This window comes from Macaca mulatta, chromosome 11 (genome assembly GCF_049350105.2).
Source record: "Macaca mulatta isolate MMU2019108-1 chromosome 11, T2T-MMU8v2.0, whole genome shotgun sequence".
NCBI lineage: Eukaryota > Metazoa > Chordata > Mammalia > Primates > Cercopithecidae > Macaca > Macaca mulatta.
The window spans coordinates 63,646,702-63,672,265 of record NC_133416.1 but is presented as its reverse complement, the minus strand read 5'-3'; the positions used below and the strand labels follow the sequence as shown (position 1 = coordinate 63,672,265).

The 25,564-nt window shown below is 47.7% G+C and overlaps 2 protein-coding genes across 5 annotated transcripts; one reads left to right on the top strand and one right to left on the bottom strand.

The window, feature by feature from the left end:
• Positions 1-592: 592 nt before the first annotated feature.
• GLS2 (glutaminase 2) lies at positions 593-19,644 on the top strand. 4 transcript variants are annotated; one of them, XM_001115245.5, is made up of 18 exons: positions 593-1,032; positions 9,856-9,955; positions 10,342-10,463; positions 11,061-11,190; positions 11,983-12,062; positions 12,149-12,312; positions 12,531-12,589; positions 14,328-14,360; positions 14,623-14,681; positions 15,188-15,254; positions 15,405-15,455; positions 15,569-15,745; positions 17,016-17,147; positions 17,290-17,382; positions 17,853-17,914; positions 18,403-18,479; positions 18,756-18,819; positions 18,951-19,644. In XM_001115245.5, exons 1-18 carry the CDS (start codon positions 851-853, stop codon positions 19,105-19,107), a joined length of 1,809 nt encoding a protein of 602 aa, XP_001115245.2. In that variant the 5' UTR covers positions 593-850; the 3' UTR covers positions 19,108-19,644. The 4 variants fall into 4 exon arrangements, with proteins under 4 accessions (XP_001115245.2, XP_015007501.2, XP_077810701.1 ...); XM_015152015.3 differs by lacking the exon at positions 593-1,032 and adding an exon at positions 1,089-1,513; XM_077954575.1 differs by lacking the exons at positions 593-1,032; positions 9,856-9,955; positions 10,342-10,463 and adding an exon at positions 10,892-11,005 and having other exon boundaries at positions 11,095-11,190.
• SPRYD4 (SPRY domain containing 4) lies at positions 19,611-22,440 on the bottom strand. The gene is given in 3 exon segments (NM_001194675.1): positions 19,611-19,857; positions 20,183-21,887; positions 22,251-22,440. Coding segments are annotated over 2 exon segments (624 nt in total). The 5' UTR covers positions 22,336-22,440; the 3' UTR covers positions 19,611-19,857; positions 20,183-21,348.
• Between the last annotated feature and the right edge of the window lie 3,124 nt (positions 22,441-25,564).

Here is a 25,564-nt window from a genome sequence, read left to right as displayed (position 1 = left end):
AAATAAATGGTAGAGGGACACAAACTGGAACCAGGCATCCTAACGGCCAGAGCGACCTTCCCGCCGCCCCATGCCTCCCTGAGGTGCTGGTCGGCTGCTTCTGCCCGCGGTACCCAGCAGCCATCCTGCTCTCCACTCAGCACCACGGCAGGTCGGCCGCGGGCCACGCTACGCGCCGGATTATTGGGCGCTGGTTTGGCCTTCGGAGGTCGAGGCTCTCTAAGTGACCTCCTGAACTGGGCTCACTCTTACTTGGCCTCCTCTCTCGAGGCAGCACCCTCCTCTCTAACGAGAACTCCATCGTTCGCAGCCCCACGGTGTCCCCGGAGAGCGCCTCCCGCCCCCACCGGCTTTGCCTCAGCTTGTCCTCGCCTTTCCAGCCCTCAGCATCCGCGGACACCCGCGCTCTCGGGGTCCACGCGGAAGCGCTCGCGGGGCCCACGTGGAAGCACCCGCAGGCTGTCGCAAGAGCCTACCGTCTTGCTCTCATTGGGCAACCTTACCCTTTCCCCGCCTCAATGTTTTTGCTTCCTCAGTGATTGGGCCTGGGCATTGTCCATTCCAGCTCCCAGGCACCGCCCTCTCTCCACCCACTCGGGTTCTCCTTTATTCCCAACGCTCTTCACCTAGCCCCTGTCCTGAGGGTGTGCCTAACCCTGGAGCCAGCTTTAAAGGGGCAGGCCCCTCCTCCTGCCCCAGCCCCACCCACCGGGCCCCCCTTCTCGGTCTTTCAGGCCCAGAGCTCCCTCACAGAACTCCCCCGCACCTTGTCTCGCCCGCTCCGCCTCTCCTTCTCAGCCACAGCTAGAGGTCCTGGGCGCACCTGCAGAGCCAGCGGCTTGCTGGGGGTATGCGCTCCATGAAGGCTCTGCAGAAGTCGCTGAGCCGGGCCAGCAGTCACTGCCGGCGGGGAGACTGGGGTCACCTGAGCCGGAGCCCCCTCCTTGGCGAGGGCGTCCGGCACCACCTCAGTGAGGCCGCGGCGCAGGGCAGAGAGACACCACACAGCCGCCAGCCGCAGCACCAGGATCAGTAAGGCTCCTGGGACAGGGCAGGGGACGGGCTTGCCCCAACTCCCACTGTGGTCCTCGCTAGTTCCCGAGTGCCCTCCCCAGGCAGCGTCCCTCATCTCCCCTCTCCTGGCTCACTAGCCCTGGATGCCTTTTCCTTTGGATGTGGAGCTTTGGGTACGCCGTGTTCGGGCGGTAATCTGCAATCTGCCTGGGAGTGCGTTCGGGCAAGCGGGTTCTGGGGATGGCGCCTGTCCAAGGTGCGCAGTTAACCTGGATCACAGATGCGCCCCGAGTGTTACTTGGTTCACGTGTCTGAGTGCAGGGCTGGGCGCACGCCGCCCGTCCTCACCTTCCCTCGTCTCGGTGTGTATTTTAGGAGATGCGTGGGTGTGGAACAGCCTCCTGCCTCAGGTCCAAGTGTACTGGGGTCTGTCTGTGTGTTGTGTTTCTGCGTGTCCTCGGTGGGTAATGTGTGATGCTCGTGTGTTACTGGTGCGCAGGTACGTGCATAAGTGTTAGGTGTGTACGTAGTAGTGCTCCCTGAACAGCAGAATGGGGGGGGGGGGATTTTCCAAACTGGTTGTTGAATGGGGAGAATATTTGTAATAGAGGAAAAGTCTGTAAGACGCAGATTTCCCAAACCAGAGCCAGTCAGAGCTATTATTTATGCTGCCCAGGCTCCGGAATCTAAAAGGTTCTTTCTTTGGGTACTTCTTCCGCCCAGGTGGCCAAACTTTTATCTTCCCCACCGCCTAGGACACACTTGGTGGCTGAGCCTTTTTCTCCGAGACGCAGACGGTGCTGAACAGGAAATCTTGTCCTCCCCAGAGGGCCAGCATAGACACTGTTCAAAGAGCCATTGCTCTACTGTAGCAGGAACAGGAAATGGGCCATCTCCCTCATGACACTCAGAAACATAGACACTATCAGTAAAGTAGCCAGACTGACACAACACTACCTCACCAACTACTCGAGTCTCTGTCGTAAGGGACACCAATAGGTATTATTTATTATTAATGACATTATGCCGTACTTTTCTTTCTTTCTTTTTTGAGACAGAGTCTCACTCTGTCACACAGGCTGGAGTGCAGTGGCACCATGTTGACTCACTGCAACCTCCGCCTCCTGGGTTCAAATAATTCTCCTGCCTCAGCCTCTAGAGTAGCTGGGATTACAGGTACGCGCCACCACACCCCGCTAATTTTTGTAGTTTTAGTAGAGACAGGGTTTCACCATGTTGGCCTAGCTGGTCTTGAACTCCTGACTTCAGATGATCTGCCTACCTCAGCCTCCCAAAGTGCTGGGATTACAGGCATGAGCCACCATGCCCGGCCCTTTTCTTTCTTTTTTTCATAGTCATGGTGTCTGCTTATCCATATTACACAGTACTTTTCCATCAGCTTCTTCTCAAAGAGACACAGAACATTTAAAGGATAAGCCCTCTCCCTCCTGTTCTAGTCTCCACCCCAACTTCCTCCCAGATATTCACCATGGGAGAAATAAGGTGGGATACAGCAAAGGCTGAACTTCCCTCATCTGTCTACCTTCTGCAGAGTAGGGAACTATAGGTATCCCTAGTTCCCCCGCCACACACCTCCTTATCCAGGGGAGTCTGGTGATGGAAGTCTTTTCAGGGGACCTTGTTTCTTCTGCCCAGGGAACCCCCTGTCATATCCTTGGACTGGTACTCCCCATGCAGAAAGGGTTGTGAGCACTGGAGAGTGATGTGCTCTGGCAGTGTGACACCATGATTGGGTGGGGTTCCTGTGTTTGGCGGAGGAAAGAGAGCAGCAAAGAGGAAATGCGCTGTTATTCGGGTTATTGTTTGTTTAATATTTAGCTATTTAGCTGTATTTATGACTTTTTTTTTTGGAGACAGAGTCTCTTTGTCGTCCAGACTGGAGTGCAGTGGCGCAATCTCGGCTCACTGCAACCTCTGCCTCAGCTTCCCGAGTAGCTGGGATTATGGGTACCCACCACCACGACTGGCTAATTTTTGTATTTTTAATAGAGACGGGGTTTCACCATGTTGGTCAGACTGGTCTTGAACTCCTGACCTCAGATAATCCACCTGCCTGAGCCTCCCAAAGTGCTGGGATTATAGGCGTTAGCCACCGTGCCCGGCTGTATTTAAGACTTTAAAAGAAAAGTAAGAGTATCAAGAGGAAAATATCCCAACACAAAGAAATGATAAATGTTTGAGATGATGGATATACTAATTACCCTTACCGATCTCTATAATTCTATGTATTGAAACATCGCTATGCATCCCATAAACATCTGTACAATTATGTGTCAATTAAAAAAATAAATTTAGAGCCAGGTGCAGTGGCTCACACCTGTAATCCCAGCACTGTGGGTGGCCAAGGTGGAGAGGATCACTTGAGCTCAGGAGTTTGAAACCAGCTTGGGCAACATGGCAAAATCCTGTCTCTACAAAAAAAAAATATATACAAAAATTAACCAGGCATGGTGGCGTGTGCCTGTAGTCCTAGTTACTTGGGAGACTGAGGTGGGATGATCACTGGAGCCCTGTAGGTTGAGGCTGTAGTGATCCATGATTGCACCACCACACTCCAGCCTAGGCAACAGAGTGAGACACTGCCTCAAAAATAAATAAATAAGTTTATTACTTAAAAAATTTAAAAAGAAAATAAAGATCCCAGTATTAGAGATAACCAATTAATATTGTGATATAGTCATATATATCCTATATATATATGTAATTTAACAAAAATGGGATAGTCATATTCTTGAACTTATCTTTTCCATTTATGAACAGCTTTTTTTTTTTTTTTTTTTTTTGAGACGGAGTCTCGCTCTGTCACCCAGGCTGCAGTGCAGTGGCCGGATCTCAGCTCACTGCAAGCTCCGCCTCCCGGGTTCACGCCATTCTCCTGCCTCAGCCTCCCGAGTAGCTGGGACTACAGGCGCCCGCCACCTCGCCCGGCTAGTTTTTTGTATTTTTTAGTAGAGACGGGGTTTCACCGTGTTAGCCAGGATGGTCTCGATCTCCTGACGTCGTGATCCACCCGTCTCGGCCTCCCAAAGTGCTGGGATTACAGGCTTGAGCCACCGCGCCCGGCCTGAACAGCTTTTAATATCATTGAATATGTATGACATTGTCATTTTGTAATTTTAAAAGATTCCATTGTTTGAGGTATCATAGTTTAAATAACCAGTCTTCAATTTGGTTACTATATACTCTTGTACACTTGTTCAATTATTTCTTAAATTCCAAGGAAATTTTGCTCCCCAGAGATAATCTGATGTCAGTGATATCATGTATAGTTTTCTAGAGATATTTTATGCATAAAATACATGCTGATATTACTTTACTTTTTTTATACAAATGGTATCCTAAACACATTATTCCTGTACCCTGGTTTTTTGGTATCATACTATATACATTGCTCTTGTACCTTGCTTGTTTTCCCTCAAGATTACATTGGTGATCCATCCATATCTGAGGGACATGCAGTTTTTTTAGGCTTGTGATACATTCAGTGGTATAGCATTATTTCCTGTCTTCTGTCAGCTTCCAGGGACAGAGTCCTGAGTCCTGCCTTCAAAGTGTTCCTATGTACTTTCCTTCTTGAGTTATCCCTCAGATAGCTTTTCTCCTCCTCTCCCCGTATAGACCCTAGCTTCATTGTGACAACCAGATTTACCCAGAAGCAGGAAAACTCTTCTGGTGTTCCCTCTTCTGGTATTTCTCCTGACTCCAAACACACACATGCCTAGTCTATGCCAAGCTGTTTGAGTCTTATTTTTTAATCCATTGTTTCAATAGATAATATATTCCATATGGTTCAAAATTCAAAATATACAAAAGATAGTGAAAAGTATCCCTCCCATCCCTTTTTCCCAGCACCTATGTCATCTCTGTAGAAGATGAATCAATCTTACCTATTTATTTATTTATTATGAGATGGAGTCTCACTCCGTTGCCCAGGCTGGAGTGCAGTGGCGTAATCTTGGTTCACTGCAACCTCTGCCTCCTGGGTTCAAGCAATTCTCCTGCCTCAGCCTCCTGAGTAGCTGGGGTTACAGGCGGGCGCCACCACACCAGCTAATTTTTGTATTTTTAGTAGAGATGGGGTTTCACCATGTTGGTCAGGCTGGTCTCGAACTCCTTACCTTGTGATCTGCCCACCTTGGGCTCCCAAAGTGCTGGGATTAGAGGCATGAGCCACCATGCCTGGCCAGTCTTACCTATTTCTAACTAAATGTTCATCCAGAAATATTCTGTGCCTGAATAAGCAAACACATATATATTTTTCCCTTTTAAACCTGTGCTTCAACCTCAGAAAACTGATAAAGAAAAAAAAGAAAAAACAAATGAAAACATAAAGCTAGCACTAAAGAACTTATTCATGTAACCAAACACCACCTGTTCCCCAAAAACCTATTGAAATAAAAAATAAATTAAAAAATAAAAATAAATAAAGCTGGGCATGGTGGCATGCACCTGTAGTCCCAGCTACTAGGGAGGCTGCGGCAGAAGGATCACTTGAGCCCAGGAGTTCAAGGCCAACTTGAGCAATACAGCTAAGCTAAACCCCATCTCTAAAAACAAGCAAACAAACATAAATACTACCATACTCTATACACTGTTCTATAACATACTTCTTTTAGTTAATATTATATCTTAGAGGGAATTCCATATCAATACTTATAGCACACCCCAATTTCTTTTTTTTATACTGCATAATATTCCATTACATGAATATACCATAATTAACCAGTTCCCTATTGTTGCACATCAGGTTGTTTCTAATCTTACTATTACTGACTACATAGTGAAGGTCGGGCGTGGTGGCTCATGCCTGTAATCCCAGCACTTTGGGAGGAGGAGGTGGGCGGATCACTAGGTCAGGAGTTTGAGAACAGCCTGGCCAACATGGTGAAACCCCGTCTCTACTAAAAATACAAAAATTGGCTGGGCATGGTGGCACGTGCCTGTAAATCCCAGCTACTTGGGAGGCTGAGGCAGGAGAATCGCTTGAACCCAGGAGGCAGAGGTTGCAGTGAGCAGAGATCACGCCATTGCACTCCAGCCTGGGTGACACAGCAAGACTCCGTCTCAAAAAAAAAAAGAAAAAACAACAATGTGATGAATAATTGTAAATATGTTATTTTTGAGATGTGTAAGTATACCTGTAGGACAAATCCCTGGAAGTCAAATTATTGGGTCAAAGATTTTTTTTTTAAATTTTGTTTTATATATTTTTATTTTTATTTTTATTTTTAATTTTTATTTTTTGAGACGGAGTCTCGCTCTGTCGCCCAGGCTGGAGTGCAGTGGCCGGATCTCGGCTCACTGCAAGCTCCGCCTCCCGGGTTCACGCCATTCTCCTGCCTCAGCCTCCCGAGTAGCTGGGACTACAGGCGCCCGCCACCTCGCCCAGCTACTTTTTTTGTACTTTTTAGTAGAGACGGGGTTTCACCGTGTTCGCCAGGATGGTCTCGATCTCCTGACCTCGTGATCCGCCCGTCTCGGCCTCCCAAAGTGCTGGGATTACAGGCTTGAGCCACCGCGCCCGGCCTGTTTTATATATTTTTAAAATTTTATTGTTTTATTATTTATTTATTTATTTATTTATTTATTTATTTTTTGAGATGGAGTCTGGCTCTGTCGCCCAGGCTGGAGTGCAGTGGCGCAATCTCAGCTCACTGCACACTCCGTCTCTGGGGTTCATGCCATTCTCCTGCCTCAGCCTCCCAAGTAGCTGGGACTACAGGCGCCCGCCACCATGCCCGGCGAATTTTTTTTTTTTTTTTTTTTTTGTATTTTTAGTAGAGACAGGGTTTCACTATTTTAGCCAGGATGGTCTTGATCTCCCGACCTCGTGATCCAAAGTGCTCCCAAAGTGCTGGGACTACAGGCATGAGCCACCACGCCTGACTGGGTCAAAGATCTTTGAAGGGTCTTCATCGAAACTAGCTGTCATATTTGGAAATAATCTGATAAAATAACTCCGCTTGTTTGGGTGTGGTGGCTCACGCCTATAATCCTAGCACTCTGGGAGGCTTAGGTGGGAAGATCACTTGAGTCCAGGAGTTTGAGATCAGCCTAGGCAACATAGTAGATCCCTTTTCTACTTATAAAAAAACTCCTCTAAATATTTTTTTTTTTTTTTTTTTTTTTTGAGACGGAGTCTTGCTGTGTCACCCAGGCTGGAGGGCAGTGGCCGGATCTCAGCTCACTGCAAGCTCCGCCTCCCGGGTTTATGCCGTTCTCCTGCCTCAGCCTCCCGAGTAGCTGGGACTACAGGCGCCCGCCACCTCGCCCGGCTAGTTTTTTGTATTTTTTAGTAGAGACGGGGTTTCACCATGTTAGCCAGGATGGTCTCGATCTCCTGACCTCGTGATCCGCCCGTCTCGGCCTCCCAAAGTGCTGGGATTACAGGCTTGAGCCACCGCGCCCGGCCTCTTCTAAATATTTTAACATATTAATAGAAGTCTTGAAAACTAAGAAGTCTTCAGTACCTGGAATTTTAGGTGCTATAAGCCAGAGAGATACTTTGGGGCACAGGGACCTTGCCAGCAATACAATTTAGTAATTCTTATTGAAGACCCACTGTGTGCTAGGGACTTTGCTCAGTGCTAGGAAGACAAAGATGTATAAAAAAGATGTGTAAAACACAAAGACCTAACAGTGGAGCAAGGGAGATCCTTCTGTCAGTAAGATGGTGTGTTGTGTCAAACCGGCAGCATAAGCAATCTCTGGAGGTTTGGGGAAGCCTTTACAGAGTTGGCGACATTTGATCTGGACCTTGAAGAATGAGCAGGACCATACTAAGCAAAGGTCATTCTATGCAGAAGTTATAGCATAAGCAAAGGCCTGGAAGCCTCACAGTTCCCGGCCCATTTTGGGGAACCATCTATATTGCCTGTTACATCTGGAGTGTGTGGGCATGATGGGGAATAGGGAAGTTAAGTGAGCAGGTTTTATTTATTTATTTATTTATTTTTGAGACAAAGTCTCACTCTGTCACCCAGGCTGGAGGGCAGTGGCGCAATCTCGACTGACTGTAACTTCCACCTCCCAGGCTCAGGCAATTCTCCTGCCTCAGCTTCCCAAGTAGCTGAGATTACAGGCGCCTACCATCACGCCTGGCTAGTTTTTGTATTTTTAGTAGAGATGGGGTTTTACCATGCTGGCCAGTCTGGTCTCAAACTCCTGACCTCAGGTGATCTGCCCACCTTGGCCTCCCAAAGTGCGGGCATTACAGACGTGAGCCACCGTGCCTGGCCAATTGGCAGGTTTTAAAGAGCTTTTAATGGCCTACCAAGTTTTTGTTTGTTTTGAGACAGAGTTTTGCTCTTTTTGCCCACGATAGAGTGCAATGGCAAGATCTCAGCTCACTGCAACCTCCGCCTCGCAGGTTCAAGCAATTCTCTTGCCTCAGCTTCTGTAGTAGCTGGAATTACAGGCATGTGCCACCACGCCCAGTTAATTTTGTATTTTTAATAGAGATGGGGTTTCACCATGTTGGCCAAGCTGGTCTTGAACTCCTAACCTCAGGTGATCCAACCACCTCAGCCTCCCAAAGTGCTGGGATTACAGGTGTGAGCCACCACGCCTGGCCTACTTTCTTATTTCAAGAGCTTATTCTGTAGGCATAAGGAGTTACCAAATGTTTTTGAGTAGAGAAATTACATTTGAGTTTAGAAAGATCACTGGCACATTTTGGCCAGGCGTAGTGGCTCATGCCTGTAATCCCAGCACTTTGGGAGGCCGAGGCAGGCGGATCACAAGGTAAGGAGTTCCAGACCAGCCTGACCAAAATAGTGAAACCCCGTCTCTACTAAAAATACAAAAACATAAGCCGGGCGTGGTGGCACACACCTGTCATCCCAGCTACTCAGGAGACTGAGGCAGGAGAATTGCTTGAACCCGGGAGGCAGAGGTTGCAGTGAGCTGAGATCGCACCATTGCACTCCAGCCTGGGCAACAGAGCCGGACTCTGTCTCAGAAAAAAAAAAAAAAAAAAAAGAAAAAAGAAAAAAAAGATCACTAGCACATTTTAGAAGATGGATTGAAGCAACAAGCAACAAGAGTGAAACTCTGTCTCAAAAAATAAAAATAAAAAAGACGGATTGAAAGTCAAGAGTGTGTAGTGGCAATTAGGTAAAAGGGAATAAGGAGCTGATGATATATATGATTTATTGAACATCTACTTTGTGTCAGACAGTTTTTCATGGAATTTTTATCTTAAGCCTCTTATCACCCAGGTGAAGTAGACATTACTACCCTTATATTACAGATAAGGAAGCAAGGCAATATTAAGCAAACTGCTCAAGATCACACAGCTATTATGGGGCAAACTGGTCTACTACAGCATGCTGGCACAGGGAAAAGGAGAATAGAGGGTGGATTTGAGACATTATGAGGCAGATTCATCCAATGTTGGTGACCAACTAAGCATGGACTTAAGGTGTGGAAACTATCAAAATGATGCCACATTTCCAGCTTGGCACCCAGGTGGGTGGTAATGCTGTTAACCCAGGTGGGAAACAAGAGGAGAAGAGGAGGAAAGGAGGTAAGATGACTCAGGTTTGGACATACTGAGTTATCAGTGCTTGTGGGGCACCTATAGGTGGAAGTGTGAGAAGGGAGCTAAAAATAAAGATCTGAAGGTCAGGAGTAAAAGCTAGAGAAAAGATCTACAACTTCTTAGGACAGACATGAAAGTTAGATTTATAGGCATAGATCAGATGGTTTAAGGAGGAGGCATAGAATGAGGACACTCACCTACTTATAAGCCCATGTTGCAGAAGGAGGAGCAGGTGGCAGTTCTCAGGCCCCACTTTCCTCCCCATTCTCTGCCCCCAGTGATTCATCAGAAAGTGGCATGCTGTCCCGCCTGGGTGATTTGCTCTTCTACACTATTGCTGAAGGACAGGAACAAATCCCTATCCACAAGTTCACCACTGTAAGTTGCTCTCTACCTGTTCAGGATGCTAATTCCTTAAGATCTCTGAAAAGTGGGGAAACGAGGGTATGACAAGTGCAGGGCAGCTAATGGGTTGCTACATGAGGGTGAAGCATACAGATGGATGAGAATCCAGATGTCTAGGCTGACAAGACAAGCCCATCCCTGCCCCAGGGTCAGAAGATTAAACCCTCTGGAAAAAGGACAGGAAACCCTTGTTAGCCTTCAGAGTTGCTCCATCCCCTCCTTTCTTATTCTCCAAACCCATTTGTTCCACCTATTGTAGTAGCTGGGGTTCAGCTAATCGGGTATCCACTGGGAAAGATTATGAGGAGTACATCACTGTCCTTGTAGCTGACCTTTCCGGTCTCTTCTTTCCTCTAAAGGCACTAAAGGCCACTGGACTGCAGACATCAGATCCTCGGCTCCAAGACTGCATGAGCGAGATGCACCGTGTGGTCCAAGAGTCCAGTAGTGGTGGCCTCTTGGACCGAGATCTCTTCCGAAAGTGAGGGCCCCAGAAACAAGGGCACTGCTCTCTGAAAACTGTCCTGTGGACGTAGACTCTCACAGCAGGGAGGAATTTGGGAATTGTATAGTTCAATTCCTCATTTTATTTTATTACTTATTATATAAGTTATACATGAATACTCATTATAAGAGTTCAAACAATATAGAAATACATGTTCTCCTTTCCCTCCCTACTCAATCCTATCCTCTTTTCCCTGAAGTAAATATTAACAGATTAGTGGGTATCTTCTAGATAATGTCCTGTGTATTGACATACATGCATGAATATATGTAAATATACTTTCATGATTTAGGATTTTTTAAATATCAAGGTAACATACATACATATTATTCTGATATTTATTTTTTTTCTCATATCCCAAGACATAGTGTCTTTCCACATCATTAAAACCCCTCATTTTACAGGTAAGGAAACTAAGACATAGAAAGGCAAACTGATTTGCCAAAGGTAACAGAGCTGTTGATCCCAAACCAGAAGACCACTCAACCTTCTTTATTCGCGACTTCCATGGCTCCAGAGTGAGTCCCAGCTGCATCTCTCTAGCCCCCTAATCCAATCGTATCTGGGATCCAGGTGTGTGAGCAGCAACATTGTGCTCCTGACCCAGGCATTCCGAAAGAAGTTTGTCATTCCTGATTTTGAGGAGTTCACGGGCCATGTGGATCGCATCTTTGAGGATGCCAAAGAGCTCACTGGAGGCAAAGTGAGAGCCAGGGGACTAAGGGAGGGGTCAGGGACCTGGGCCAAATATCTTTTTTTTTTTTTTTTTCTGAGATGGAGTCTTGCTCTGTCACCCGGGCTGGAGTGCAATGATGCAATCTCAGCTCACTGCAGCCTCCACTTCCCGGGTTCAAGTGATTCTCCTGTCTCAGCCTCCCGAGTAGCTGGCATATGCCACCATGCCCAGCTAATTTTTGTATTCTTAGTAGAGATGGGGTTTTGCCATATTGGCCAGGCTGGTCTCGAACTCCTGACCTCAAGTGATCCACCCACCTCGGCCTCCCAAACTGCTGGGATTACAGGCATGAGCCACCACATCTAGATATACCTTGCTTCTCAGAGATTTCCTGCGGCTGGGAATCCTATGAATGAGAAATGAGAAGCAGAACTTCTGTAAATGGGGACCTGGCTTCATGTGTTTCTATACACATGATTCCTAGAGCAGGTGAGGGAATCAAGAGTCTATAATACAGTCTTCAAAGGGATTTATATGGTAATTGAGCCTAAGAAGCAAAAGGGGAAGGTGACCTCAGAATTCTCCTTTTTTAACTCCATTAGCTTTACTGCTATCTCTACAGGATTGGGGATACAGAAAGATATGGCCTTCTAGGACTTAAGGCTCGGAATTTTTGGGAGCAACAGGCAGGAGGGAACCCTTCTGCCCTATAGAAGACAGAATTTTAGCTTTTATCTAAAAGATTGTCTTTACCCTCATCCTCAACTCTATTCCTTTTCTCCACATCCATCTCCCTTTTCTCTACCCATTCATGTCCAGGTGGCAGCCTACATCCCTCAGCTGGCCAAGTCAAACCCAGACCTGTGGGGTGTCTCCCTGTGCACTGTGGATGGTCAGCGGTGAGATGCTGGGCAAGAGGAAGGGGAGGCAGGGCACAGGCGCCGAACACAGGCCAACCCCTTTCATGGCATCTGTCTGCCTCCAGGCACTCTGTGGGCCACACAAAGATCCCCTTCTGCCTGCAGTCCTGTGTGAAGCCCCTCACCTATGCCATCTCCATAAGCACCCTAGGCACTGACTACGTGCACAAGTTTGTGGGCAAAGAGCCTAGTGGCCTGCGCTACAACAAGCTCTCCCTCAATGAGGAAGGTGAGCACTACCAAGGCTCAGACCGTACTTATAGCCGTCCCCTCCTCCTTACCCCCACCCCATCCCCCAGCCTTTTTTGTTTCTCTGCCCTTCCTGATTAGCCCTGTCATGCCTTTCTCCCTAGCAAGCAATCTTTCTTGTCTAACCCACAAAATGAGTGGGCTGTCAGGGAGGCTTTGTTCAGTGGCTAAGACTCTTGGTGGTTTGTATTTCCCCAGGAATCCCCCATAACCCCATGGTCAATGCTGGTGCCATTGTTGTCAGCTCCCTGATCAAGGTCAGTGCCACCTTAACCTTCTGACAGGTATTATCCTCTAAGCTCCTGTGTTCCTGTATCCCTCATATTTGTTCAGCTCTCCGGGGAGACTGCTGGGGCTCTGATTCCTTTGAGGGTCCCCAGAAGGCACAGCAGGGACCCACGTTATGCTGACGATGTCAGTAAAAGAGACTGCACCACCTCCCTCACCCCCACTAGTACTGTTCCCTGCCCCCACCCATGAGTCTAGAGCCTAGAGCTTCCAGACTCTTAGAGAAGTGAGCAGGTCCTGACCCCTGCCTAGGACCAAGGGCCAAATGCCAGAGACAAGGGGAGGACAGCACTACTGGGCACTGATTGGCCATTTCTGGGTGTGGGACACCTGCAGGGAAGGGTGAATGGCCAGGCCAGGGCAGTTATTCACGTCACCTGGAACTGTGAGTTGGCCTTGAACAGGGTGTCAAACTAGCCCATCAGCTGTAGGTCTCCCAGAGCTTGAGCAAGAACCTGGGAGCAGCTGGGCAGCAACACCCTGGGGCCAATCACAGCCCCTCCTGAGGAAGGTGGTGTTAGGAATCCTCCCCCCAGGGACTCAGGTGTCACAGTCCCTGTGGTATTGACTCTGTAATTGACACATGAGTAAGCAATGAGTCTGGGTGAGGAAATGAGGCTGAGTCTCTCCCCTTGTTCTGTGATGGCTCCATCTACAAACCTGTATCTGGGACCTGCCTCATCCCATTCCCATCTAAGTAGGAACTTTAAAAAAAAAAAAAGAGGCCAGGCGCAGTGGCACACGCCTGTAATCCCAGCACTTTGGGAGGCCAAGGCCGAGGTGGGCGGATCACGAGGTCAGGAGATCGAGACCATCCTGGCTAGCACGGTGAAACCCCGTCTCTACTAAAAATACAAAAAATTAGCCGGGCGTGGTGGCGAGTACCTGTGGTTCCAGCTGCTCAGGAGGCTAAGGCAGGAGAATGGTGTGAACCCGGGAGGCAGAGCTTGCAGTTGAGCCAAGATTGTGCCACTGCACTCCAGCCTAGGTGACAGAGCAAGACTCTGTCTCAAAAAAAAAAAAAAAAATATATGTGTGTGTGTGTGTGTGTGTGTGTGTGTGTGTGTGTGTGTGTGTGTGTGTATGTACAGAGAGAGAGAGAGACAGGGTCTATCCTATGTTGCCCAGGCTGGTCTCAAACCCCTGGGCTTGAGTGATCCTCCCACCTCGGCCCCCCAAATTGCTGAGATTACAGGCATGAACCATCATGCTGGCCAATGGGATAGAGTAAAGGTCTAGTATGGGGTGTAAGGAATGAGGATGGAGATCAGGGATAGGGTGGGGCTGGGAGACAGGATTAGAGTCAGGAAAATGAACGTGGGAGTCAGGGATGAGGGTTTGGATTGAGAATGGAAGTGGGATGGCCCAGCAAGGTGGCTCATGCCTGTAATTCCAGCTACTCAGAGGCTGAGGTGGGAGGATCACTTGAGCCTGGGAGGTCGAAGCTGCAGTGAGCCACGATCATGCCACTGCACTCCAGCCTGGGTGAAAAAGCAAGACTCTGCCTCAAGAGAAAGAGAGGAGCCAATGGAAGTGCGGTGTTTTCAGGAAAAAAAAAAAAAAAAAATATATATATATATATATATAATTGAACACATTTGCAGCAGCAGGACCAGTCTAACACTTGAACTCCACTAGATCCTTCTGACCCTTCCCTCTGTCATCCTCCTAGGCTTAGAAGACTGACATCTCTCTCTTTCTCTGCAGATGGACTGTAACAAAGCAGAGAAGTTTGATTTTGTAAGTTCCCTTGCTACTTGGCCCCTGGCTGCATTTCTCCACAGCATGCTGTCCTCTCCAGCTGCCCCAGTGGCTCTCTAACTCCGCTACCAGGTGCACCAGCCCATACTAGAAGCCTTATTTCCAGAAGTGTGGAAATCTGCTGGCCTCAGAGAGGAAAGCCTCTTGACAAGACCTGAGTTCAGAAGGGCTAGTCAGCCTGTGAGGTATTAATAGAGCTTCTTAGTCAAGTGGAGCCTCAATGTCCCTTTTTCGCTTCCAGGTGTTGCAGTATCTCAACAAAATGGCTGGGAATGAATACATGGGTTTCAGCAATGCCACGTAAGTCCCTATTCAGAGGACTGACTGAAAGCATTGTGGTGTATCTGTGTGTACTTAGGATGGGGACAAGAGGAATCGGGGAGAGAGAATCTTAGGAGGAAGAAATCCTTTGGCCCTCCAGCTTCCTCTGAGTCCCTTCATTAACATTTGTTTACCTTGTAAAATAATTTTTTCCATTACTAATTAGTACGTAATGAGAGAGTGTGATGGTTTGTGCCTAAGCCCTTTCTTGCCAAGACTTTCAAAGCCAAAAACTTCACCAGTTTTCCTAGACTAGATGACTAAACAGTTTGGGGTGTTTGGTTTGGGTTTACTTTATAACAAAGCTATGCTGAGTGTTTGCTGAGGTTCAGAAATTTCCTCTAATATTACTGTGAGAAGTTATAAAGGGGTTAATTTAGTTTGTGGTGTGATGTAGTTCTGTCTCTCTCAGGGAAGGTAATTTTTCGCCTTCTCCCAACACCTATTCCTCCAACTTCAAGTACTAAATTGGGTGTTTGCTTCAGATTCCAGTCGGAGAAGGAAACAGGGGATCGGAATTATGCCATTGGCTATTATCTCAAGGAAAAGAAGGTAACCAGGAGAGGCTGGGAGAGAAAGTCCCTGGGAATTCTGCTGCTAGTGGAAGGGCAGTAGGGGTTGGGGGTTTCGGCCGAGACCCTGACAATGTGAAAGGGCTGCTGATGTCCTGAAGAGAAATGCTCTCCCCTCTCTTCCTTGCAGTGCTTTCCTAAGGGGGTGGACATGATGGCTGCCCTTGATCTCTACTTCCAGGTAAGAAAACACTGCTCAGGGCCGAGGGAACAGGACAGACTGTCCTTGCCCTACACCGGAGGGTACCATGTGCAGGTTCACATCACATCTTCACCTATTCTTTGTTTTCATAGCTGTGCTCTGTGGAGGTCACTTGTGAATCAGGCAGTGTCATGGCAGCCACCCTCGCCAATGGTGGGATCTGCCCCATCACAGGCGAGAGTGTGCTGAGTGCTGAAGCAGTGCGCAACACCCTCAGCCTCATGCATTCCTGCGGCATGTATGACTTCTCTGGCCAGTTTGCCTTCCACGTGAGTTTCTGGCTCTGCCATCCATCTGTCATGTGCCCAGTGCTAAGAAGAGAGAACACTGACTCTCTGAAGATAGAGGTGGAAGCTTGTTCCTGCCTCTCATTCACTAACTTCCAGGAAGGCAATTAGGTTGAGACTCCTTAGATGAGTTTCTCAAAAACACCAAGTTCCTTGAATATATAAAGAGATGTCTGGCCGGGTGCGGTGGCTCACGCCTGTAATCTCAGCACTTTGGGAGGCCAAGGCGGGCAGATCCGAGGTCAGGAGACCGAGACCATCCTGGCTAACACAGAAAATTAGACGGGCATGATGGTAGGCACCTGTCGTCCCAGCTACTCAGGAGGCTGAGGCAGGAAAATGTCGTGAACCCGGGAGGCGGAGCTTGCAGTGAGCCGAGATTGTGCCACTGCACTCCAGCCTGGGTGATGGAGCAGGACTCCGTCTCAAAAAAAAAAAACAAAAAAAACAAAAGATATTTCTTTGGGAGGCCGAGGCGGGTGGATCACCTGAGGTCAGGAGTGCCGACCAGCCTGACCCACGTGGTGAAACCCCATCTCTATTAAATACAAAAAATTAGCTGGGAGTGGTGGTGTGCACCTGTAATCTCAGCTACTTGGGAGGCTGAGGCAGGAGAATTGCTTGAACCTGGGAGGTGAAGGTTGCAGTAAGCCGAAATTGTGCCATTGCACTCTAGCCTGGGCAAACAAGAGCAAAACTCCATCTCAAAAAAAGAAAAAGAAAAAGAAAAAAAAAAAAACGAGAGATGTCGCAGCTCCTGAATTGTGCTTCACATTGCTGGCTCTTCTCCTTGAGGTCTCAGCTTAGATGTCATTTCCAAAGAAAGACTTTTCTGACCACCCTGTCTCATGTGGGCCCCCTTCTACCTCTATTTACAGCACCCTACTTCTTCTCACTACTTATCACAATTACTTTAAAAATTACTTGTCTATTTATTTGCCTGTTTATTACCTACCTCCTAACACTATTTATTTAGCTGTTTATTACCTATCTCCTAATACCACAATGCTAGTTCTAGCACAGCATCCAGCACAGAATGCTGTATTTAAGAAAATATTTTCTAGCTGAATCAATGAATTTTAAGAGAAGAAAAGGAGAGGAGTAATAAAAGAAGCTAATTAACAAGCCAAAAGGTTGAGGTGGATTGTGGCCATGCAGTCATTTGTAAACTTGTTAAGAGTACAGCCTAACTTGTTTATTTTCTGATTTGGGGCACACCCATGTCATCCTCAGCTTCAATTCTGTTCCCCAGGTGGGCCTGCCAGCCAAGTCAGCTGTATCAGGAGCCATCCTCCTGGTGGTACCCAATGTCATGGGAATGATGTGCCTGTCACCCCCACTGGACAAGCTGGGGAACAGCTATAGGGGGACCAGCTTCTGCCAGGTGAGATGCTTTGCATATAGTACTTAATATTTTTGAAGCAATATATTTGTTTAATGGTACCACTTTTATTTTAATAAAACAATTTTGAGCTCCTACTAAGTGTAAGGAGTAAATACACAGTATCTTTGGCTTACAATTCTAGAAGTTGGTGTCTCTCTTCAATTTCCACAACTATGACAACCTGAGGCACTGTGCTCGGAAGTTAGACCCACGGCGTGAAGGGGGAGAAGTTCGGGTAAGGAAAACTCCAGGTGGCTTGTAAGAATATTTCAAAGGCCAGGTGCGGTGGCTCACGCCTGTAATCCCAGAGAGGCCGAGGCAGGCGGATCACGAGGTCAGATCAAGACCATCCTGGCTAACATGGTGAAACCCTGTCTCTACTGAAAATACAAATTAGCTGGACATGGTGGCACGCGCCTGTGGTCCCACTACTTGGGAGGCTGAGGCAGGAGAATCGCTTGAAACCGGGAGGTGGAGGTTGCAGTGAGCCAAGATCACACCACTACACTCCAGCCTGGACGACAGAGCAAGATTCCGTCTCAAAAACAAAAACAAAAAAACAAAAAGTATTTCAGAGTAGCGCACTCCATAACACTTCAGCACTTCAGCAATACCCTTGACTAAGCACCCATGGAGGAAGGTCACAGGGCAGAGCTGACATAGGTGAGTTCAATTAATGTCAGGAGGGTATGATTTGTGTTCCAGAACAAGACTGTGGTCAACCTGTTATTTGCGGCCTACAGTGGTGATGTCTCAGCTCTTCGAAGGTAATGCTGTTGACCAAATACACACAATAAAATACTCCTGGTCAGAGATTTTACTGGGAGGCAGCATAGCAAAACAGTTAAGTGCTTCAGCTTTGGAATTAGACAGAATGGATATAGATTGCATTTAAATTAGATTTTTTTAAAAAAGGAGATTTTTTTTTAAGTAAACTGCCTGCTCTATAATTCATGTTAGCCGTTGTTATTGAGTGTTAAGAGCAGAGTCCGAGGAAGTAGGTACCCTGCCTCCAATGGGCACTTACCACAGGTAGGCAGTGAGTGATATTTCTGGCAGCATCACATTCCCATCTCTCTAATATGGGTATAACAGTCTCATCTGGGTATGGAAAAAAGATTATTGATAGCCTACAAATCTGGGTATAGGCTATTTCACTTCTCTGAAACTCATCCAGTCTGACACCAGCTCACAAAGAACACCTGTGATTCCAGTCTGATCTAGGCAACTCTAGCTGCTTTCCCACTACCCTCAGGTTTGCCTTGTCGGCCATGGATATGGAACAGAAAGACTATGACTCGCGCACAGCTCTGCATGTTGCTGCAGCTGAAGGTACTGAAGGGTTAAGGATGGGAGGGTAATCATAAGACCCTTTCTTTTTCACCAAAAGTTCCTTCGTTATATGTGCTCTCAAGGTTATAGGGGCAGCAACTAGTTTTATCTAGACACCCGTCGCTTTGCAGCTAGACTATTACTGGGTGCTGCAGGGTACAAAATGGGAAGAAGCCTTTTCCGCTCCCCTCTTGGTAAAGACTTCAGTGGCTAAGTGTCTGCACCAAAGGGTTCAAGACCTGTGCCTTCTCATTTTCCTTCTGCCCGTATTCCTAGGACACATCGAAGTTGTTAAATTCCTGATCGAGGCTTGCAAAGTGAATCCTTTTGCCAAGGACAGGTGAGTATTAGGCTAAAAGTGGAGGAGGGTGGGCACAGCTTCTCTACCTACCCTCCAGCCACCATGCAAATACATACAACCACCACACTCTCCATGTCTCCTTTGCCTGATCATATCATTATTCCTTTCAGATGGGGCAACATTCCCCTGGATGATGCTGTGCAGTTCAACCATCTGGAGGTGGTCAAACTGCTTCAAGATTACCAGGATTCCTACACACTCTCTGACACTCAGGCTGAGGCAGCAGCTGAGGCCCTGTCTAAAGAGAACTTAGAAAGCATGGTATGAGCACAGGTCATGGAGAGCCCCTGCTCAAGAAAAAGCATGAGCTGGCCACACATGTAATCCATAACCACCAAAAATGCTATGGAGAGCTACACTGCTTCAGTGGGGACCAAGCAGTCATGTGGTGACTTAGGCTAGTGCTTTCTATGAGAGTCAAAATACCCCATTCCCTCAGCAGACAGAGTACAGAGAAGGGCCTCAGTGGACACCTGCAGTAGAGCTATCCAGAGAGAATGGGCTTCAAGGTACAGCCTAATGGCTTGCCCCACTCAAAACCATCCCAGCTCTTCACCCAGGTCTCCTCTTCCTCTCCCTGAAGAAACCATCATGAGAGAAAGACACTCTGGTGGAGGGACTCTAGCTACCATGCACATGTATATATCCACAGAATATGGGAAGTGGGAATGGCTACGTACATGGCTTTAGTAGTCTGGAGAGATCTACTCCCCTTGGCCAGGACATGATGCTGCTACTGCTAACAGCCAATTTTATAGACAGAGAAAGTATTTTGTGTTCAAATAAACTTTAATTATCAAGTCATTTTTGCTAAACCCAGTCCTTCTTTCTTCCCTAGGGGTATCTAGCTTCATCACCATCATAGAAGGGAGAAAAAGATGGAATCACAGGGTCAGAGCACGGCTTCTCTACCTACTCTACCAAACAGTACATTTTCACTTACCCTGCCAGGTTTTTCTCAACTCCAAATACTGCTTTAGGTTAAGTATATTCTGCTGCCAAGGGAAGTGTAGGTTTTTTTTTTTTTTTTTAATTTTTTTTTTTTTTGAGACGGAGTCTGGCTCTGTCGCCCAGGCTGGAGTGCGGTGGCCGGATCTCAGCTCACTGCAAGCTCCGCCTCCCGGGTTTACGCCATTCTCCTGCCTCAGCCTCCCGAGTAGCTGGGACTACAGGTGCCGCCACCTCGCCCGGCTAGTTTTTTGTATTTTTTAGTAGAGACGGGGTTTCACCGTGTTAGCCAGGATGGTCTCGATCTCCTGACCTCGTGACCGCCCGTCTCGGCCTCCCAAAGTGCTGGGATTACAGGCTTGAGCCACCGCGCCCGGCCGGGAAGTGTAGGTTTGAGTCTAAACAGGCTCTGAAACAGATTGTGCAAAAAAACCTCAGGCCTCCCTCCTTCCTCGGGAAGTTCCAACTGTGGCAGAAATGAAGATGGAACTTCTCAAGTATAAACAGTTTTGGTCGGGCGTGGTGGCTCACACCTGTAATCCCAGCACTTTGGGAGGTGGATCACGTGAGGCCAGGAGTTTGAGACCAGCCTGGCCAACATGGCGAAACCCCATCTCTACTAAAAATATAAAAATTAGATGGGCATGGTGGCACACACCTGTAATCCCAGCTACTCAGGAGGCTGAGGCACGAGAGTCGCTTGAACCCTGGAGGCAGAGGTTGCAGTGAGCCGAGATCATGCCACTGCACTCCAGTCTGTGTGACAGAGTGAGACTGTCTCAAAAAATAAATAAAAGAATCAACAGTTTCTAGCACTCATACCCTAGATATCCCCCAAGTACCTCTCTTCTCCTTTGGTCATGGTTATAACTGGGATAATGATTATGATAGACTGGCTGGGTGTCAGAGGTATAGATTAAGGTAGATGGACTCAGGGTAAGGATAGCTACAGCTGTCTAGGGCTGAAGGTCTGTGGCACTGAGCTACTGGGGAAGGAGGGCTCTGTTTTCATTTTGACACACTGAGTTAATAAAGCACTTACTGAGGGAGCCAGAGCCCAAACTCTGAATGTGCTGTAGAAAAAGGGCCAAGTCATTGACTGCACCACTCCTTCAGCCAGAGGTAGAAAGGATTTACTCTTCAGCGATCTGGTAGAGCCCCAAGAACAAACAAGTTACATGTGGACAAAGGGAGGGAGAAATATCACGGTGATTAATAAATTCAAACAAAGCTGAATGATAAGACCCCAGGATGGAATACAGTCTGAGAAAGGTCTGGGCAAAGGGAAGCAGAGGGACTGAAGGAAGCAGGTCAGGGAAGATACATCACCCATGGTAGCCTAGGAAATTGGCAGTAGTTGGTGGGTGGGAGAAGGAGGGTTTGGCTGTATGCCTAGCTTTCACAAGGTAGGGGATGAGGAAGATGATTATGATATTGCACAAAGGACCCAACATTGAATTGCGGGAGCTAGAGGTTGCTTGAGGCAAAGTAAAAAGGCTTCAGACATTTTCAAAAGGAGGCTGGCCAAGAGCGTGATTAGGGACTCCAGTAATGGAAATACTAGAGGCCCGGGGGCACCTCAAGCCCTGAATGGGTCAGCAGCTCTCCATCCCAGAGAGCAAAGGCAGGCACCACTGGACCCCGGAAATCTGTCTGTAGCGTGTGAACCACAGAGACCTGGCTCACATCCACCAGGCTCAGCTTCTGGGCCTCATACTCCAGCAGCAGCCCCACCTTCTCTGGCTGCCCAATACCCTCAATTGGGGCTTTCTCGTTGGCCAACATGGTGTACCACTTGCGCTGGGCATAGGTGAACACCCAGGAACGATCATCAACACCAATGCAGCTATCCCGGGACATGTCCACATCTGCCACTCCTATCCGGAACTGCTGGGAGCGCTTCACTGTCACTTCCCAGTAGTGTCTGCCACTGGTGACCGCTGTGTCTGCCAGCACCACTGCCCACTCCCGGAAGCGCTCCACATTCAAGGCCACCTTGGTGGGCTCCAATCCCACCAAGCCATATTTGACGCCCGTATCACCTCTGAAGAGTGCCAGGCTGCTGTGGGCGGTTTTTTCTTCCAATTTGAAACTGACGCCTGCGGGCAGAGCAAAAAGACGGGATAATAACAGGGGCTAGAACCCTAGGGCTGGTGATATATTCAGATCTAAAGCAGGCAGTCATGAGACACGAGCAACTAGGGAAGAGTCAGAATGCCAAGCGGGCAAGAGAGTCGGGGGGTCGCTTTAGTATGGATAGCTCATGGAGCTGAAAAACTCGGATTGAGGAAGTCCCGGAATTTAAAGAAACCAAATGGTGTCAAAGGTTTGGAATCTAGAGACCAAGGCAGGTGGGGGAAGGAAAAGACCCGAGAGGGTTGGAATTGCTTCTCGGAGTCGGGTCTGGGAATAAGAGACGGAAGCCATTCTGGAGGTAAAAGAGTAAAAAGAGATAATCCTACCTCTCTGGGCCTCTGTGGAGGCAACTCCCAATCGTTTGGCTCCCCAGCGGCACAAGCGCAAAGAACGTGCAAAAAGCAGCGCCATCTTGCGCCATGGATGAGCCGGACACGCCTCCCGCTTACAGACTCAGCCATCTGCCCGCCTGCTCCCCTAGCACGTGGTGCGCGAGGGACGGCCGCGCAGTGTTATGACGTAGGAGCGACGCCTTGCGGGAGGCGGCCGCGTTAGCGGTTTCTGTTCTGATTCTTCCCGGTGGTTGATGCTGTTTATTCAGTTTTTCTGCGTAGATGGACGCTGCTCACATTTGAACTACATAAAACTTTTAGAGATGTAGTGTTGCCAGATGCTTAAAAGTATAGATTTAAAAATTAAACAGTACTGTAATTAGCTTTGATCCCGGCTTCACTGTGTGAGTTTGGGCAACTCATTCCACTTTTCTGAGCCTTAGTGTTCTCATTTTTAAAATAGAAATTATATACAGACCTTAGTAATAATTAAGTGAGGATAATCTAGGACGGGCGCGATGGCTCACGCCTGTAATCCCAGCACTTTGGGAGGCCGAGGCAGGCGGATCACGAGGTCAGGAGATCAAGACCATCCTGGCTAACATGGTGAAACCCCGCCTCTACTAAAAGTACAAAAATTAGCCGGGCATGGTGGCGCGCGCCTGTAATCCCAGCTACCCGGGAGGCTGAGGCAGGAGAATCGCTTGAACCAGGAAGTCGGAGGTTGCAGTGAGCCGAGATCCTGCCACTGCACTCCAGCCTGGTGACAGAGCAAGACTCCATCTCAAAAAGAAAAAAAAATAATAATAAATAATAATAATAATCTAGATATACATTGGCAAATAGCAACCATTGGGTAATTCAGAGTTGTTTATAATTAATACTAAATGCATAAATACTGTTAATGTTGGTTTTATATGTTCAAGGCTAGGAACGGATGGTTTAACTCAGCATTCAGTTTTCTGAACATAACCAAAAGTAGCAATATTTTGGTTTAGTGTATGAGGTAGGAGATTACAAACAGCCTATATTTAACATTTAGATCTGCATTCCATTTTATTTTGTTTTTTGAGACAGGGTCTCATTCTGTCACCCACGCTGCATACAGCACAGTAAGGCGAACACAGCTCACTGCAGCCTTCATCTCCCAGGCACAATTGATATTCCTGCTATAGCCTCCCGTGTAGCTGGGACCACAAGTGCACGCACCATGCCCGGTTAACTTTTTTTGTAGAAACGAGGGTTTCACTTTGTTGCCCCGGCTGTTCTCGAATTCTTGGGCTCAAGCCATCCTCCCACCTTTGCCTCCCAAAGTGCTGTGATTACAGGTGTTAGCCACCATGCCAGGCCCACATTTTTTTTAAATCAATCCACTTCTCAGGCCGGGCGCGGTGGCTCAAGCCTGTAATCCCAGCACTTTGGGAGGCCGAGACCATCCTGGTTAACACGGTGAAACCCCGTCTCTACTAAAAAATACAAAAAACTAGCCGGCCGAGGTGGCGGACGCCTGTAGTCCCAGCTACTCGGGAGGCTGAGGCAGGAGAATGGCGTGAACCCGGGAGGCGGAGCTTGCAGTGAGCTGAGATCCGGCCACTGCACTCCAGCCTGGGCAACAGAGCGAGACTCCGTCTCAAAAAAAAAAAAAAAAAAAAAATCAATCCACTTCTCAAGGTTCTGCTGGCCAGTGCAATATCAACATACATCCCACGGCCATCCTCCTACCCCTCAAAAAAAGGATTTTAGATATATGTTTTGTAAATTTATATTTTGAGACGTAGTGTCATTCTATCACCCAGGCTGGAGTACAGTGGTTTGATCTTGGCTAACTGCAACCTCCGCCTATGGGGTTCAAGCAATTCTCCTGTCTCAGCCTCCTGAGTAGCCGGAATTACAGGTGCCCGCCAACCACATCTGGGTAATTTGTTTTTTGTTTTTTGTTTTTTGTTTTTTTTTGAGACTGAGTCTCACTCTGTTGCCCAGGCTGGAGTGCAGTGGTACGACCTTGGCTCACTGTAACCTCTGCCTCCCAGGTACAAGGAATTCTCTTGTCTCAGCCTCCTGAGTACCTGGGACTGTAGGCACATGCCACTACATCTGGCTAATTTTTGTATTTTTAGTAGAGACAGGGTTTCACTATATTGGTCAGGCTGGTCTTGAACTCCTGACCTCAGGTGACCCACCCACCTCAGCCTCCCGAAGTGCTGGGATTACACCTGTGAGCCACTACGCCTGGCCTAATTTTTGTATTTTTAATAGAGACAGAGTTTCACCATGTTGGCCAGTCTGGTCTCAGACTCCTGATCCGCCCACCTCAGCCTCCCAAAGTGCTGGGATTACAGATGTGAGCCACCATACCTGGCCTCTGGCCTAGATACTTAAAAGCCTAAATAATTAACCAAAAATTCTTCCTCCTCTCCCAGAGTTCTAACTGCCTCGAATCGTGGACATGGCCCTAGTTCAGGCCACTGTCATCCTTGACCTTAAGCCTTTCTTATTTCTTTTCTTTCTTTCTTTTCTTTTTTTCTTTTTTTTTTTTTTTTACTGAGACGGGGTCTCACTCTGTCACCCAGGCTGGAGTGCAGTGGCATAATCTCAGTGCACTGTAACCTCCACTGCCCAGGCTCAAGCGATTCTCCTACCTCAGCCTCCCAGGTAGTTGGGACTACAGGCACCCACCACCATGCCCGGCTAATTTGTGTGTTTTTAGTAGAGACAGAGTTTTGCCATGTTGGCCAGGCTTTTCTCAAACTCCTGACCTCAGATAATCCGCCCGCCTCTGCCTCTCAAAGTTCTGGGATTACAGGCATGAGCTACCACACCCGGCCAAGGCTTTCTCATTTCAATGTAGAAATGTGAGTAGCTTCTAAGCTGATCTGCCAGCTTCTATTTATCTGCTTCTAATTCAATGTTGGCATTACAGTCAGACATGACACCTCTCTGCTTAAATCCTTTAAGGTGCCTGCCTCAAATTCCCTTGCATGGTCACAAGGCTTTACGTGATATGACTGCTGCCTATCTTCTTTGTTCATTTTCACAAAACATGATTTTTTCAAGGGTTCACAGGGCCATTGCAGTATGATTCACTAGGTGCCATGATTGAAGTCATACAGGATGCAAAGGAAACAAAGGTGAAGCCTCTGATTTAGTATATGGAAAGGTGGGAAGAGACTTCCCAAAAGCCATAGCTATGGCTTGAAAAGCAGAAATGGTTAAGCAAGTGAGGGAATTAACCAACAAGCTGCCTTCAGGCACTTGTTTAACAAAGACACATCCTGCACAGCCCAAAATCCATTAAACCTTGAGTCACC

Excerpts from the sequence above, each read along its gene's own strand:
- GLS2 (XM_015152015.3), top strand. The coding sequence starts at position 1,158 with ATGCCTTTTCCTTTGGATGTGGAGCTTTGGGTACGCCGTGTTCGGGCG. Across the intron at positions 15,456-15,568 it reads CCCTTGATCTCTACTTCCAG|CTGTGCTCTGTGGAGGTCAC; the intron begins GTAAGAAAACAC and ends TTGTTTTCATAG. Across the intron at positions 18,480-18,755 it reads GCATGTTGCTGCAGCTGAAG|GACACATCGAAGTTGTTAAA; the intron begins GTACTGAAGGGT and ends CCGTATTCCTAG.